At 34.6% G+C, this 18,397-nt stretch overlaps 1 protein-coding gene across 6 annotated transcripts in view; it reads left to right on the plus strand.

Annotated features, from left to right (window-relative positions):
• Nucleotides 1-18,397, plus strand: part of WASF1 (WAS protein family member 1) — a 70,782-nt gene that overhangs the window by 42,279 nt on the left and 10,106 nt on the right. For all 6 annotated transcript variants that reach the window (XM_027551224.1, XM_027551223.1, XM_027551226.1 and 3 more), the window contains 2 exons: nucleotides 8,839-8,999; nucleotides 15,181-15,315. In XM_027551224.1, coding sequence (XP_027407025.1) covers nucleotides 8,867-8,999; nucleotides 15,181-15,315 — 268 coding nt within the window. In that variant the 5' untranslated portion in view covers nucleotides 8,839-8,866. The remainder of the gene's footprint in view (nucleotides 1-8,838; nucleotides 9,000-15,180; nucleotides 15,316-18,397) is intronic.

Here is an 18,397-nt window from a genome sequence, read left to right on the forward strand (position 1 = left end):
TTGATTTCATTCTCTCTGCATAACTAATAATTTATCTTGTCCTACTTTTAGACTGTAGCCATATGTTAATTTTTATTGTTTTAAAATTTTTAGCATTTGTCTTTGTTTCCTTATTTACCTTGTAAGCTTCTGGGTCATGAAAGTATTTTATTTGTTGAAGAAACTCACTCAGGAATTGGGGAGCTTCAAAATACCATTGAAAATCTTCTAGAGTATTGTGAGATTTAAAGGCTGATTTGTCAAGAACATAAAATGGAATTTAAAAATACTAACAGATTAAGAGTATAACAGTGAAAATCTGGCAGTCTAAAGTTTAGTATTAACTCTGATGTTAATTTTGTGAACTTGGACAAGTTTTTTAATTTTCTGAGGTAAATTTGTTCATCTAAAAAATGAGAGGTGAAATAGCTGATTTTTAATATGTTGTCCAGCTTAAGAGTCTTGAAGGAGGTCTGCTATTTTGAATTGAAAACTATTAACAGTGGGGATTAATGTTGATACTGGTTTTATACTTTGAAAACATTCAAGAAGAGAAAGCACATGTTGAAATGCCAGTACATTCCTCTGTGAACTGAAATGCCAAGATGAAAAATTATGTGAAGATCTAATGGAACTATGAGTGAACAAATGAACTTCGTTGTAGTAAACTTTGAATACAACTAAGGAAAAATGGGAGAAGGAAATGGAATGGCAGCCCACTCCAGTGTTCTTGCCTGGAGAATCCCCGGGACTGGGGAGCCTGGTGGGCTGCCATCCATGGGGTCACACAGAGTCGGACACGACTGAAGCGACTTAGCAGCAACAGCAGCAAGGAAAACTGAAACTGTGTTTAAATGCTTATGTATTCCAAGTAATTAGTTAGAAGTCCAAGAATAAAATTTAGGAGTAAGTGTCAACTTGTTATAATGAAGGAAACACTGACTTGAAAGTCAGAACTGAGATTATTATCCTGTGGTGCCAATAATTAGCTGTGTGACATGTGGTAAAGTTTGAAGGGGTATTTTAATTCTGCATTCCATAGCATCATCTCTTGACATCTTCAGGATCATATCATAAACCAGAGTGTGCTCATACTCTTTCAAAAGACCTAGAAATAATTTCACTAAGCCTCATGACACTGTTTATCTATGTCAACTGGCAGACATACAAGCCTTGTTTCTGTTATCTTCAGAACTCACATCTTCTTATTTGAACAGTTCCTTATTTGACCTATTTCTCTGTCTTTCTCACATCTTTCCTTTATACTCCAGAGAGCTTCTGTCTCTGACCTGAAGACTTCTCTGTGCATAGTCATTTTCATCCTTTTCTCCAAACTTAAACCTTCTATCTCTTTGCCTTAACTGATAACTGTCCCTAAAATTAGTTTCGGCTTAATCTCTTTTGGGGGGGAGTGCTGTTTCCATGCATCCCATATAGAAAGTTTGGAAAGATTTGGTCAGCATCTTTTTTACTCTCTAACACTGCTTCCATATACTTTTTCCCCTTTAAAATGGGTCAGAGAGTACTAACTATCAAGTCTATCTTCTAACAATCAATGTTGTTGAGAAATTCAAATAAAGTAGTAGTCATTGTGTACTCACTATACGCCAGGGTCTCCCCCCTCCCCAGCTTCATTGAAATGTAATTGACATATAACATTGTATAAATTTAATGTGTACAATAAGATATGATACAAATATGTACTGTGAAATGATTACCACAATGAGATTATTGCTTATTTCATCCGTCACTTCACATAGTTACCTCTTTTTGTTATTGTGAGACCAGTTGAGATCTACTCTCAGCAGCTTCTAAGTACATAATACAACATTGTCAATTACAGTCACTATGCTACACACTGGATCCCCAGGATTTATTATACCTGGAGATTTGTATTCTTTGACCATCATTTCCCCATGTCCCTCAGTCTCCAATCCCTGGCAACCACAATTCTACTTTCTGTTTCTGAGTTCAGTTTTTTTGGACTCTGCATATACATGATGTCATATATTGTTCATCTCTATCTGACTTATTTCAGTTAGCACAATGCCCTCAGGGTTGTCTCAGATGGCAGGATTTCCTTCATTTTTATGACTGAATATTATTTCATTGTATATACTGTTTATATCACATTTTCTTTATTTTTTCATCCATCAGTGGACTTTTAGGATGTTTCCATCTTGCGTATTTAATGCTGCAGTCAACATGGGGTTGCAAATATCTCTTCAAAAATAATGATTTCATTTCCTTCAGATGTATACCATAAAGGAGGATTGCTAGATCATGTGATAATTCTGTGTTTAATATTTTTGAGGAGACTCCATTCTATTTCCATAGTATCCATTGATACCATTTCCAAAGTATCAATTTACATTTCCATCAGCAGTTTATGGTGGTTCCCCTTTCTCCACATCCTTACCAGTATTTGTTATCTCTTGTCTTTTTGAGACTAGCCATACTACCAGTTGTGAGGTGTTATCTCATTGTGGTTTTAAATTGCATGATAACACCTATATGTGGAATCTAAAAAATATAACAAACTGGTGAATGCAAAAAAACAAAGAAGCAGACTCACAGATGTAGAGAGCAAACTTGTGGTTACCAGTGGGGAAAAACAATATAGGGGTGGGAAAGTGGGAGGTACAAACTATTGGATGTAAGACAGGTTCAAGGATGTATTGTACAACACAAGGAACATAGCCAGTACTTTGTAATAATTGTAACCTTTAAAATTGTGTAATAGTTTTTCTAAAAAAAAGGAGGAAAAAATGCATTTCCTTGATTAGTGATGTTGAGTATCTTTTCGTGTACTTGTTGATCATTTGTGTGTCTGTCTTTGGAAAAATGTCTGTTCACTCCTCTGCCCAAGTTTTAATTAGATTGGGATTTTTTTGCTGTTGAGTTGTATGGGTTCCTTATATATTTTGGATATTAACCCCTTATTAATTTAATGGTTTGCAAATATTTTCCCCCATTCCGGAGGCTGCCTCTTCATTTTGTTTACTTTGTTGTGCAGAAACTTTTTAGTTTGATGCAGTCCCTCTCACTTATTTTTGCTTTTGTTTCTTGTGCTTTTGGTCTTATATCCAAAAAAAAAAAAAAAAAAAACACGTTGTTAAGACCAATGTCAAGGAGTTTTTTCCCCTTTATTTTCTGCTAGGAGTTTTACATTTCAGGTCTTACATATAAATCTTTAATTCATTTCAAGTTAATTTTTGTGAGTGGTGTCAGATAGGGGTCTAGTTTCATTCTTTTGCATGTGAATGTCTACTTTTTCCAATATCATTTATTGAAAAGACTATCTTTTCCACTTGGAGTATTCTTGTTTCCTTTGTCAAGTATTAGTTGACCATTTACACTTGCATTTATCTCTGGGTTCTTAATTCTCATGAGTCTGTATATCTTATTTTTCTGTCAGTACCATAATTTTAATTTCTATACCCTTTTAGTATAAAATCAGGAAGTGTTTGCTTCTAGCTTTGTTCTTTCTCAAGATTGCTTTGGCAGTTTGGGGTTTTTGGTGTTTCCATGTGAATTTTTAGAGTTGCTCTTTTTATTTCTTTGAAAAATACCATTGGAATTTTAATATGAATTCAGTATATTCAAAATGCTTTTGTGCAAGGTAGGAGGACTTGCCCTATTGGATATCAAGACTTACTGTAGAGCTCTACTAAGATTAGCTTTAGGTGGACAGATAAGTGAAATACTGTAGAACCTCCAAATGGATTTAAAGGATACATAGAAACCTGGTTTATGAAAAAAGTGCCATAGTAGAGCAATGGGGAAAGAATAGTCATTTCAATGAATGGTGTTGAAATAATACATAAGAAACTTGACTGCTGCCTAAAACCATTCACAAAAAATTAATTCCATGTCAATTATAAATTAAAAGTACAAGGCAAAACAACAAAGCTAAGAGATAAAACAGAAGCTCATACTTGTGATCTTAGTGTATAAAATGATTTTTTTTTAAACTGCTTTTATATTAAACTTAAAAGAAAAAGATTGTTAAATTCCATCACTTTCTCATAAAAGACATCAAGAGCGTGAGATAGCAAATGACACAAGAGAAGATATTTGCATCATATATAACCTTCAAATGGCTCATATCCAGTGTTCTTACAAATCAGCCCTAACACAACAAATAGTAAAAGGAAGATAGGCAAGAGCATTGGATAGACACTTCTCAAATGAGGAAAAACCAAAAGATAAACACATGAAAAGGTGCTTAAACTCTCAGTAATTGGGGAAAACATAAAACTGCAGAACGCTGTCACAACTTACGTACAAGAATTGCTAGATTTTTTTTTTTTAACTGACAGTATCAAGTGTTGTGAGGATGTGGAGCAGCAGCAACCTACTACACTGCTGAAAGGAATATACTTTGGTACAACTTCTCTTGAAACAGATTGACATCATCTCCTAAGGATCAAGCTGTGCATGTCCTTAACCTAGCTATTCTCCTGAAGTATACTTCCAACAGAAATGTGTGCACCAAGACACTCGTACATGAATGTTCATAGTATTGTTCATAATAACCTCAAACTAGAAACAACTCATGTATATAATATCAGCATTAGAATGGGTAAATAAATTGTGGTGTAATTATACAGTAGACTATCTTACAGCATTGAAAATGAACACCCTACAGTTACACAAAGTGACATAGATGAATGTTACAAGTATAATGTTGACTGTAAAAGGCAAGACACGAAGTAATAATACATAACATGGTTCTATTCACATAAACTTCAAAAAGCAATAAAAATAAAATGTTAATGTTTAGCGTTACCTGTTTAAGGTGTGAAAGTGTAAAGAAAAACAAGGAAATGTGTATTGTAAGAGAATAATGGTTACCTTTGGGGAGGAAAGAAGTAAGGGTGATTGGGGAGGAGACCAAAGTGGGACCGTTCTGGGATTTTTTTTTCTTATTATGTTTTTTCTTATGTTTTGGCTCCTAAGTTAGCTTGCATGTTTGTTTAAATCATTGAAGCTGTACAATTTTGTATACTTTTTTAAAAGCGAACTTCATATTTTACAATTGTAAAAAGGTTTAAAAATGTAGAGAAAATACTGGACAAACCAGTCAGAGGAGACAGATTTCATGTAAAAGTTTGTTTTTAAAGAATGTTCATCAGTAACACTTACATGCAATTAGATTTATCCAGAACTTTGCATTTGGTAGTGATTAAAGCTCAGTAAATAATAAATGCCTTCCTTCAGTAAGCATTGTTTACCAGTAAATAAGTACAGGCAGTCCTCATTTAGTATGGTAGTGTGGGACCAAAAAAAATGCCTGTATAAGATAATAAAACTGTACAAATTCATCTTATTAATCAGTGCGAAAAAATTACAGCTGCTAAGTCACATCAGTTGTGTCCGACTCTGTGTGACCCCAGAGACAGCAACCCACAGGCTCCCCCGTCCCTGGGATTCTCCAGGCAAGAACACTGGAGTGGGTTGCCATTTCCTTCTCCAATGCATTAAAGTGAAAAGTGAAAGTGAAGTCGCTCAGACGTGTCCGACTCTTCGAGACCCCATGGATTGTACCCTACCAGGCTCCTCCGTCCATGGGATTTTCCAGGCAAGAATACTGGAGTGGGTTGCCATTGCCTTCTCCAAGGAAAATAAAAAAATAGTAAGCTAATATAATTTAGTATAATGTTTATAAATGTATTAGAAAGAGAATTACAGTGCTGTATTTCTTGGTAAAAAACTTAACCAAGAGTAGTTTGAACAGTGCTTTGCCTTCTCCTTATATAGAAAAACAGAGCCAGTAGAATAAACATCTTTTCTGTGCCTTGCAAATTGTCTTATTCTTTTCTACTAAATTTAGATCAGCTTCCAACATTTTATCCTTTTGCACATTGTGTCGTGAAATAGCCCTCAGTCAGTTCAGTTCAGTTGCTCAGTCATGTCCAACTCTTTGCAACCCCATGAACCGCAGCAGGCCAAGCCTCCCTGTCCATCACCAACTCCCAGAGTTCACCCAAACTCAAGTCCATTGAGTCGGTGATGCCATCCAACCATCTTATCCTCTGTTATCCCCTTCTCTCCTGCCCTCAATCTTTCCCACCACCAGGGTCTTTTCAAATGCGTAAACTCTTCGCATAGGGTGGCCGAAGTATTGGAGTTTCAGCTTCAGCATCAATCCTTCCAGTGAACACCCAGGACTGATCTCCTTTAGGATGGACTGGTTAGATCTCCTTGCAGTCCAAGGGACTCTCAAGAGTCTTCTCCAACACCACAGTTCTAAAGCATCAATTCTTCGGTGCTCAGCTTTCTTCATAGTCCAACACTCACATCCATACATAACCACTGGAAAAACCATAGCCTTGACTAGATGGACTTTTGTTGGCAAAGTAACGTCTCTGCTTTTTAATATGTTGTCTAGGTTGGTCATAACTTTGCTTCCAAGGCATAAGCATCTTTTAATTTCATGGCTGCAGTCACCATCTGCAGTGATTTTGGAGCCCCCAAAAATAAAGTCAGCCACTGTTTCGCCATCTGTTTGCCTTGAAGTGATGGGACCAGATGCCATGATCTTCATTTTCTGAATGTTGAGCTTTAAGCCAACTTTTTCACTCTCCACTTTCACTTTCATCAAGAGGCTTTTGAGTTCCTCTTCACTTTCTGCCATAAGGGTGGTGTCATCTGCATATCTGAGGTGATTGATATTTCTCCCAGCAATCTTGATTCCACCTTGTGCTTCTTCCAGCCCAGCGTTTCTCACGATGTGCTCTGCATATAAGTTAAATAAACAGTGTGACAATATACAGCCTTGACGTACTCCTTTTCCTATTTGGAACCAGTCTGTTGTTCCATGTCCAGTTCTAACTGTTGCTTCCTGACCTGCATACAAATTTCTCAAGAGGCAGATCAGGTGGTTTGGTATTCCCATTTCTTTCAGAATTTTCCACAGTTTCTTGTGATCCACACAGTCAGAGGCTTTGGCATAGTCAATGAAGCAGAAATAGATGTTTTTCTGGAACTCTCTTGCTTTTTCCATGATCCAGCAGATGTTGGTAATTTGATCTCTGGTTCCTCTGCCTTTTCTAAAACCAGCTTGAACATCAGGAAGTTCACGGTTCACATATTGCTGAAGCCTGGCTTGGAGAATTTTGAGCATTACTTTACTAGCATGTGAGATGAGTGCAATTGTGCGGTAGTTGGAGCATTCTTTGGCATTGCCTTTCTTTGGGATTGGAATGAAAACTGACCTTTTCCAGTCCTGTGGCCACTGCTGAGTTTTCGAAATTTGATGGCATATTGAATGGAGCACTTTCACAGCATCATCTTTTAGGATTTGAAATGGCTCAACTGGAATTCCGTCACCTCCACTAGCTTTGTTTGTAGTGATGCTTTCTAAGGCCCACTTGACTTTACATTCCAGGATGTCTGGCTCTAGGTCAGTGATCACACCATCATGATTATCTGGGTCGTGAAGATCGTTTTTGTACAGTTCTTCTATGTATTCTTGCCACCTTTCTTAATATCTTCTGCTTTTGTTAGGGCCATACCATTTCTGTCCTTTATTGAGCCCATCTTTGCATGAAATGTTCCCTTGGTATCTCTAATTTTCTTGAAGAGACCTCTAGTCTTTCCCATTCTGTTGTTTTCCTCTTATTTCTTTGCATTGATCACTGAGGAAGGCTTTCATAGCTCTCCTTGCTATTCTTTGGAACTCTGCATCAGATGCTTATATCTTTCCTTTTCTCCTTTGCTTTTTGCTTCTCTTCTTACCTAAGAATTCCTTTATTGTGAAGTTTTTTGCTGTTGTCCCTTCTTTTGGGACATCTTTTTGTGACAACTACTTCCCTCGTTTCAATAATTTTACCTTCACTAAATTCCTCTGACTGCGTCTCTAGTGTCTCTCAAACAGTGGTAGTGGCAACATTCCCACAATCAACTATTTTTTTCTGTTAATCCATTTATATTCAGTTTGAATTTCACCCCAATGTCATCATTTTTTCTTTCTTTGCCACATTTTTATCATTATCAGCCAGTTCTCTCAATTATCATTTTGTAAAATTTCACATGAGTTTATCATTGGGAGGCAAGAATATAAACCAACTACATGCTTCACTATCTGTAGGTGAACTAACAGATGAGAAGTTACCTTTTACCAACAGAGTTCGAAAAAAAGTGATGTGATTGGTCACTGAAATGATGTTCCTCTTATTAACACAGTGACTTGTGAACTGAAGTGCCAGCAAAGAAATTTGTGTTTATGTAGTTACTCACAGTATACTGTAGTATGAAATTAGAACCATGTTGTTGGGGGACTGGTATTTAACTGAACTGTGGAAGCTGAAATTTGTGCATATGGGAAGCCTTGAAAGTGAGGACTGACTGTAATTCAAAGAAGGTTGATCAGTTAAATAAATATTTTTTGGTTGGTTTTGATGAGATTGAGGATTACATGGACAATTTGATTTTTGAGCTATTGAATGCCTAATACATTTTATGTGGAAAAGTAATTTTGATGCTAATCTTGCAGCTTCTTTAATCCTCTTAGGTTATTCCTTACAGAGGACCTTCCATACTAACTTTCTAGAACAAAAACCTCTAGTTTTTTGTAAAAGTAAAATCAGTGGTGTTAAGAGAATAATAGTGGTAATGATTATGAGTTCATCGTGAAGCAGTTGACATTGAAAGTAAATTTTAAAAAATGTTTCATATAGTATTGACATTTTAATAAATGAAGATAAAAATGTTATATCATTTTTATTTAGTCAGGTTGACTCCATTTTCACCGTCTTCATACTAGCAAATATTTTATTATGAAATGTGAAAGATAAGGTCTCACTCTGTGTTGGTTAAAACTGAAAAGTTAATTTATTATATGATTTCCTACAGGTGAACTGGCACAAAGGTTGATCTCAAGATGCCATTAGTGAAAAGAAACATTGATCCTAGGCACTTGTGTCACACTGCACTGCCTAGAGGAATTAAGAATGAACTGGAATGTGTGACCAATATTTCCTTGGCAAATATAATTAGACAACTAAGTAGCCTAAGTAAGTATTTTTACATCAATTAAAAATATTACTCACAAACCAGAATTACACATTGGGGTGTTAAAATAATATTCTTGTGACTAATTGGGGTGGGGGGATAGTTAATAAGAAGATATCTAATTATTTGGGGGGGGAAAGTGTCATTTTTAGTAAAATTAATGCATTTTAGAATCATTTCTTCTCTTGGATCTGGGAAAGGGAAATAAGGTCAGAATCTTTTAGGAACAAAATCACATGATGCGTAAGAATTACTGAGATTGTTTTTAAAATATTATTTGGACTATATAAAAGGTGGTGGTGGAGTTGTACTTTTGCTTGCTTGTTATCGCTATTTACTTTTCTAGAGGCTTCAGCTATTTGTGTTTTGGGATACTAGTATCTCTTTATATATCTTATTAGCCTAGGGAAATATTTTTATATTATCAAATATCTAAAAGTGAACGATGTGGGATAGTAACTGACTAGTCGGAGGATTAGGTTAGTCAAGTGGATTGTCTAAAGGATATTAGGATATGAGTCAAGTGTCTGATTTGCAACCTGATGACAGACAGAAGGCCAGCAGGCTGCCCAGATAATAAAGGCCAATAGAAGGAACAGGTTAAGGGAGGAGGTGAAAGTCAGTCTGTTTCCATTATAAGATTTTATAACAGAGCTGCTAGGTTAAGGAATTAAGTTATTTCCCATTTATTCTAAATGTAATGTTAGAAAAAAATTTTTAAATCCAGTTTATCTTTTGAATTGAAGGATTTTCTTTTTATTAGACATTTATATTTTATTTTAAAGATAAAATAAGATGTTTTTGGTCTAGATATCATCTCTAAGTAGTCTTACCCACCTACACAGATTGTCCTTACTAGCCAGGATTGACTCCTCTTTTCTTTTCCTGTTAACTTTTGTCCTTTTATAACTGAGTACTTAACACAAGGTAAAATGAGGTAGTTAATCTGATTTGTTTCAAGTGAGAGCATTTGGACATATTTATGTAGCCAGAGCAACATAAAGTTGTATTTTCATGTTCTTGGTGAGAGCACTAAATTTCTACATTGCTTGTGAAATAGTTGTAAGAGTAAATTAAAAGAGTGTTTATTTGAATTTAAGTATATTCTTTGTTCCACTTGGTGTTTTTTTTTTTTTTTCTAGGTTAGATATTGGCTGTGAATCACTAACATATTGTTTACTTGTTTCTTTCTTGAGCAATTCAGTATAGACCTAGAAAATATTAATATATGATTAATATATTGTTTAAAGTCATTTCCTAGTACTAACTGGTTTTATGATATGTTATATTCTAATAATGTAACATAACATAACCATATAAAATTTATATATGCTATATGTAAATGGGTGCATCAGCTTGTTAATATTAAGAGCATAGAAATGACATTAATAAATTTGGTTAAAATATTTCTTTAAATTAAAATGAATGTTAGATCTAATATAGGCATCTTATTTTAGGTGTATTTTCAATATAGAATTTAGAACTAATGTAATGATTAAGAGTGTCAATTTTGCAGTATTAACCCATTTCTCACATAACGTAAAGGTAAAGAATTTTCATGTCTGATACAGACAGTCCATAATAAGCAACATCTGTCAGCCAGCACATGGTTATGCTGTAACCAAGCTCTGAAAATAGAAATACATTGTAAAATATAACTAAATTAGGCTTTGAGTGCTTCAGACTTGGAATCAGAGACTATAGAAGCATTTTCATGGTAGTTTGTAGAGATTCAAAAAAGAGAAAAAGCATAAAATATTGTAGCAAGGTATAACATTAGTTTACCACCCTAAAATTAAGCTCTCTGGCAGCTTTCCCACTTGACATAGTTGAGAACCTGGAATTAAATTTAAAAGGCCTCAAGATAGCCAGAATAAACAAGTCCAGGCTGAAGACCATGTACATAAAATAGCCAGTCGATCCCTCTCCAAGTTTGTTTGCTTTTACTTTGATAATTCAGACAGGTTGATGATGTGGTTTCCAAACATTCATGTTTCAGAGAATTAAAGAGGAAATGTGGGGGGAGGGGGATGCCAATAACAGAAATAGGCATACTGAAGCCCATCAAAAGGTGTAGTTTATAGTGAAGGAAGAAGTGACATTAGAGGAAAACAACATTAAAAACTGGAAAGAGGCCATTTAATGTAACCGCATTTAATGTAAAATTATACACTTTAATGCTGTTGTTTCTCATAATCAATTTATGACTGTGAGTCCTCAGAAACAGGTTAAATTATGTTTAATTTTTATTTAAGACAGGGAAACTTAGAGTAGATTTTATATCAGTTTCCATCCAAAACAGTTAAAATAATAATGCGTTAAATAATCTCTGAATTACTTATAAAGCTAGGCTATTCAGAATGGTTCTGCGTAATACATATTTTCACTTTGGTGCTCATCCTAGCACCAAAAGTGCTGTAGCACTTTCACAGTAGTGAAGGTCGACTCCAGGGCTCAGGTAGCTTGGGGCTGGACATTGTTCTGACCTCTTCCTTGCAAAAATATACATCCAGTTCAGTTGTTTTTCCTAGTAGAACACAGTTTTGTTTTATAATAGATAATTACTGAAAACCTAGAATTTGCTTTATTTAAATTTCTTCTGCTATACCAAAATTTTCCCCATTATTACTACTTCTACTTTAGTCGCTCAGTCATGTCCAACTCTATGCGACCCCATGGGCTGTAGCCTACCAGGCTCCTCTGTTCATGGGATTTTCCAGGCAAGAGTACTGGAATAGGTTGCCATTTCCTTCTCCAGGGGATCTTCCTGACCTTACTGTCTGAGCCACTAGGGAACCCCATGTCTTATTTAACAGCCATTGGAACTCTAATTATATGAGAGATCTTTTTACCATTTTCTCTTCCCAAGGCCTTTCTCTTGTTGAATATAGCCACTTTGAGCTGCCAAGATGAGCTGATAGAGCCTACTTCTTGTTCTCAATCAGAAAAATTCACAGGTAGCAACATAGATGGGTAAGAGGGTAGATAAATAGATTGGCTCTCTTTGCGACTCTATGGACTGTAGCCTACCAGGCTCCTCAGTCTGTGGGATTTTCCAGGCAAGAATACTGGAGTGGGTTGCCATTTCCTTCTCCAGGGGATCTTCCTGACCTTACTGTCTGAGCCACTAGGGAACCCCATGTCTTTTTTAACAGCCATTGGAACTCTAATTATATGAGAGATCTTTTTACCATTTTCTCTTCCCAAGGCCTTTCTCTTGTTGAATATAGCCACTTTGAGCTGCCAAGATGAGCTGATAGAGCCTACTTCTTGTTCTCAATCAGAAAAATTCACAGGTAGCAACATAGATGGGTAAGAGGGTAGATAAATAGATTGGCTCTCTTTGCGACTCTATGGACTGTAGCCTACCAGGCTCCTCAGTCTGTGGGATTTTCCAGGCAAGAATACTGGAGTGGGTTGCCATTTCCTTCTCCAGGGGATCTTTCCAACCCAGGGATCAAACCCGGGTCTCCCGCATTGTAGGCAGACACTTTACCGTCTGACCCACCAGGAAAGCCCCGTAAGACTAATTAGATAGTAGATAATGGACAGATAACACTGACTATTTTGCTGTGTGATGAAGGTACATGTTTTTTGTCCTAAAAGAACACACCCCATGTAGTTGAAGAGTCTAATATGATGAATGCTGAACCTATTCTGTGAGTTTCAGTGTAAGCATGTATATAATTAAAAACCATGAGTTTTAGATTATAGGAACTGAGAAAAGAGAGATAAGCATAGGTGAAGTCATAAGAGGAGGCTTACTGAATGAATGTGACTTGAACTGGGCCTTTAAGGAACAGAAGAATTTGGAAGATGTAGAGGAATGAAGAAGGAAGGCATTTCGACTTGTTCGAAGAAGTAGGCAAATGAATGGAGGCAAAAATAAATATATGAGAGGTTTTTTTTTTTTTTTTGGCTGCACAGCATGTTGAGGTCTTAGTTCCCCAACTCGAGATCCCTGCAATGGAATCAATCACAGTCTTAACCACTGGACTGCCAGGGAAGTCCAAGTGAGAGGGATTAAAGGTACAAATGATATTAGATATGTATGGTGGAGCTTGATAAAGAGGATAGTGTTAGATGAGAGGATTTAGATTTTAATATCAGAGATGAGACCTCATAGCTTCTTGGGTAGAGACGGTAGTATAATAAGTTTAGTTGAAATTCAGGTACATAGACAATTAACTTTCCATTGCGAACTTTATTCATTTCATCTGTCTCTGGGGTAGAAGGAGAAGGTAGATTTAGAAAGTGAGAAGGGACATGAAAATAGAACAAATGGGATGTCTATTGTACGTCAGTGCTTTGGCACTTAAACCTGAAGTGGGGGAAGTGTAGACTCTTTTTTAAAAAATCTGTTTAAAAAAGAAAAACAACAAACCCAAAACCTGTGGGCTCTCTTTCCCAAAATATACAAGTGCATTAAAAATCTGCATATAATTTCAGGTGGTATACAGACTGTAAGTTAAAGATCCGTGTATTAAACTAAGTTCTTTCAGGAATAGAATTGTCTCTTCCATCTTTGTATCCCTAACATTTGATGAATAAATGAGTAACTTTATACTTGCCTTTTCTTCCACCTGTAATGCTTCCCTTATCTGCCAGAGAAACTATCTCTGGAAGTTTCTCTAATACCATCCCACACCCAAAAGTTTAGATGCTTCTTTCTGTGTGCTCTGTGGCTCTGACCTTGTTTTATAGTAAGAGCTGCCTGTTGTTAAGCTCCTGTCCTGTATCAGATACTCTACCCATTGCCCTTTCCCCTGACTGTTTTTTTTTTTTTGCTTCTTTTCCTTATAATTTCTTTGAAGGAGATATTTTTATTTCTATTTTACAGGTGAGGAAATTTATGCCAAGGCCTCAGAGTGAATGGAACAAAGATTTGGACTTAATTGTTAAATTGGTTTTCAGTTTTATTTAAATGTCTGTTTCTCCCTCTGTTCAAAACTCGTCGGTTGCAGAGACCTTCTTCCAATCATTTTTCTGTCTCCAGGGTCTAGAACGTTGTCTGGCATTTTGGTTTAAAGAATATATGTGAGCGAGTGAATATGTATAAAATTATCCTTTTTCTCTTAATTTTAAAGAAATTAAAATTCTGATTTTTTTTGCCTAAAGATTATAAAATCTTCTAGGATAGGAATTTTATGTTTTATTTTTTGGTGTCTTCAGTAGGAAATAACACCTACCAGGCACAGCGTGAACCCTCAGTAAACGTTTGTTGATTTAACTGATAATGTACTAAAGTGCTTTGGAAAAAAACAGCCATTGTTCAAATGTAAACTGGTGAGATTAATGAATTCATTATGTAAGTATGTAAGTACCCTCTTACAGGATATAGAGCTTACTGTTGAGCCTCATTTAACCTAGACAGTATGCTTGGGTCTAAGTTGTCTTGATTTAGGAAGATAATTTTTTTTAATTCAAGGTGTAGATAGTAATTGACTTATCTTTATATTGTGAGTATTCATTTGTTTATATATTATAAATACAATTGAATATTTTTAAATTCTAGGTCATCTGAAACTTCTCCCTGGCTTTTTTATTAGATAGAAAATTTTATTTCTCCTTTTCAAATGGGATTATTTTGGTTTATTCTTTTCATAATGGAAATTTACATGACTGGAGGAATACAGTGATTCTAGATTTGTGATTTTTTAAGAAACTAGAATGAGATAAAATGTAAAATATATCTCATAAATTTTCAGAATCTATGTTTTGGGCATACCTGAGATTTGGTTATCTATTAGGTTTATGAAGAATCTTGCATTGTGTTACTTGGCCTGAAATTCAGTTCTAGTATAGACTCTGTTTATGATTGCTGATTTGGGATTAAGAGATGTATTATTTATATTTACTTTACATCATAACTTTTCTAACCCTTAACAGGTGTATAAAGGGAAGTGAAAGTGGTGTATAGATAGGGGTGAAACAGGAGAGTATTTCCATTTTAGCCACAAGTCACCTACCAGAAAGTGGTAGATCTAGTATCTAAAGCCATATTTCCTAGTGTTTGTTTTTTCCTACTGTATCACAGTTAGATTACCGTAGGTGAGGGTTTAAAGTTTAAACTAGTTTCAAATAAATATCGAATTCATTGGGGCAGCATTTTAAATGTTAAATTGGTTTATATTTATCTCTGATAACTTTAAGCTTTATGGTATATGTTTCATTTTTGCTTAGGTAAATATGCTGAGGATATATTTGGAGAATTATTCAATGAAGCACATAGTTTTTCCTTCAGAGTTAACTCATTACAAGAACGTGTGGACCGTTTATCTGTCAGTGTTACACAGCTTGATCCTAAAGAAGAAGAATGTAAGTTTATGCATATTTTCTTTCACATGTATGTTTTTGGTTAGGTAGGATGAGTGAAATATATATAAGAACAGTATTATACATGAATTTATTAAAAAAAAAAAAAACACTGGGAGAAATGTGCTTCAGTTAATCAAAGAGACACACAAAAAACGTGAATTTACTACAAATCTTTTTTACCCACGACCTTTGTTGTACATGTTCTGATAGATTGATGGCTTATCTATAAATGCCATTAGCATGATTCTCCTGAGTTGTCTACTCTTTTTTTCTTCTTTTTGTATATTAAATAGCTCTTCATTTTTTGACGTAAAATTTTTTTAAGCCAGACTTTTCTTCCATTTTCTTTCTCTTTTCTTTCTCCCTTATAATTTTTATTTATTTATTTATGACTGCTGGGTCTTCACTGCGTGAGGTGGAGGCTTCTCATTGCAGTAGTTTCTCTTGTGGCAGAGCACATGCTCTAGGCATGCAGGCTTTAGTGATTGTGACCTGTGGGCTCAGTATCGCCCTTATAATTTATTTGTATACTTTTGTCTTAAAAATAAAAATTCTTTGAAAATTATCTGAAATTCTTAGGCTTGATTTTTTTTTTTTTTAAGAATGAAATTCCTTTTATATGTGCATATTGCTAAGTCACCAGAATCTGATCTGGTTATTTAAATGTTAATTCCCATTTTAAATGAACATTCCCTCCCCCCCACCCCCCTGCAAAAAAAAACCTCTAAATTGCTAATATACAGGACAAAAATGTTCTCTACTGAGATATTAAGCTAGGGATATCAGGCTTAAAAAAATCACATTACAGGCTAAAATAATGGTAAAAACTTTAGTGGTAAAATATTTCATGCATTGATAGAGTACATTGAATGTTGTTTCTCAAATGGCTCTGGTTTTTTTTTTTGTTTTTCTACCAAGAGAAATGAAATTATTAAGAACATAATTTTTACTTATCTGCCCTAGAGAATTATAATTGTAAGTTATTTATCTCTAAACTTGAGCAATAAAAATATTAAAGGATATCACTGGAAAAATCAAAAGGTAGTTTTGCTACCTTTTATATAGCAAATATATAAAATATAATGATGTTTTAGTGATTGAACCAACAATTTCTGACATAACCTAATTTAATGCCTAAATAAGGAGAGGTGAATACTTCCTATGCCAAGTTTCCTCTGCATGCAAAGATATAAACTCATAGGTCTAGATATGAGAAAAAAACCAAAACAGTACTTAAAAAAAAAAAAGAAGAAAACTTTATTGAGGTATATTTCATATACCCTACAATTAACTCTTGTAAAGTTAAAGTGTATGACTCAGTGGTATTTAGTATTTTCACTGTTACATGACTATCACCACAGTTGGTTTTAGAACATTCTCCTCACCCCAAAAAGAAACCCTATATCTAGTGGAGTTACTTCTCATCTCCCCTTCTCCATGGCCTCTAGCAATCACTGTATACTTTCTATCTCTTTGGATTTGCCTATTCTAGACATTTCATATAAATGGAATCTTATAGCATATGATTTTCTGTGACTGGCTTCTTTCATTTCTTAGAATAATATTTTCAATACTGGTTCATTTCATAGAATGTATTGACATTTCCCTGATGACTAATGATGTTGAGTATCTTTTCATGGCTTATAAGCTATTTAGAGACAAGTCACCCAGCAAGAAAGTGGTGGATAGGATTAAAACCAGGGTTTTCATCCTAGTTACTCTGAGTGAAGTGGACCAAGTGCACAATTTTGAGAGACTGTACAAACAGGGAGTGGATTGTTGGCATTTGGGTGACATGAAATGAGGGAAAGTCAGTCTGGTCATTCCAGATCTTTCTTTTGTCCGGGATATCTAGATGTCTGTCTCATACCTCTTGTTTTTAAATGTTAACAACTGCAACTAGTTCAGTTAAAAGCAAGTAAAACAAAATGATTCTCTTTGTGCAAAGGGCTGGATCTGGACTTTACATTGTACCAGAAGTCTTATGACAGAATTGTCATAGATAGTTAGCATGTGCTTGTTCCTTTAATAAAACTACAGTTAAATGTAATTCACAGTGATGTATAAATGTAAAAAAATAAAAAAATAGTGATCTGATATTTTTAAGGAAACAGGGTTTAAATGATTTACTGGTCATTTATGTATCTGCTTTTGGAAAACTTTTCAGATCCTTCTCCTATTTTTAATTTGGATTATTTTTCCTTTTACTATTGAGTTATGCAAATTCTATACATATGTATTCTGGATCCAAGTCCCAAATCTTATGATTTGGAAAGATTTTCTCTCATTCTGTGGTAATTTTTTTCTTGGTGGTATCCTTTGAAACTTATTTGTGTATACATGTTCAGTTACACATCATGAAATTCTTGAAATAAAAATCACTGCTAATATTTAAAAAAGATTTTATGGCCATACTTTCAAATATATGATTTGTATTCAAAATTTCTTTTTTAAATAATTTAAATATGTAAGTTACAAGTGCTTTTCATCTAAAATATATACAAGCAGCTTTTGCATTCCCATTAAAATTGAAAATGAAAATATAGATACTAGTAAATAAGATAGTTTTAAGTGTTTAAAAAAATTCTTAATGTGCCAACAACTATCAGAATTGTTTAGTTTCCTTTAAAATTATATGAAGCATTGGGGAAGAATTCAGAATCTTAAAGTTGAACTACTTAATTTGAAATTGTCTTGGGGATGTTGGATAGAGGAATTTTCAAAGTTATTTAACCTATATTTTTTTAATTCCAGTAAAGTTCAAATAAAATAACATTGTGAGTAGAATAATAAATTACAGAATGTAACATCAGTATTTTGGGTTTTTTAATTACCATTAAATAGTAACAGAACTATCATAAATAATTTAGAATGGGTAAAAAACTGAGTTTTAAACAAAGATCTGTGCAATTATATTTAGTTCAATATGTTTACAAACATTTTGCTGACTTGCTGGGTTATATAACACTAATATGTCATTGTTGGCAACTGCAAGGGGCTTTGTCACATTGGTCTGTTAACAAATGAAAGAAATGATAATTAAGAGGAACTGAAGAATGAAAAGTGCTTATTACTTTACATG

This window comes from Bos indicus x Bos taurus, chromosome 9 (assembly GCF_003369695.1).
Source record: "Bos indicus x Bos taurus breed Angus x Brahman F1 hybrid chromosome 9, Bos_hybrid_MaternalHap_v2.0, whole genome shotgun sequence".
NCBI lineage: Eukaryota > Metazoa > Chordata > Mammalia > Artiodactyla > Bovidae > Bos > Bos indicus x Bos taurus.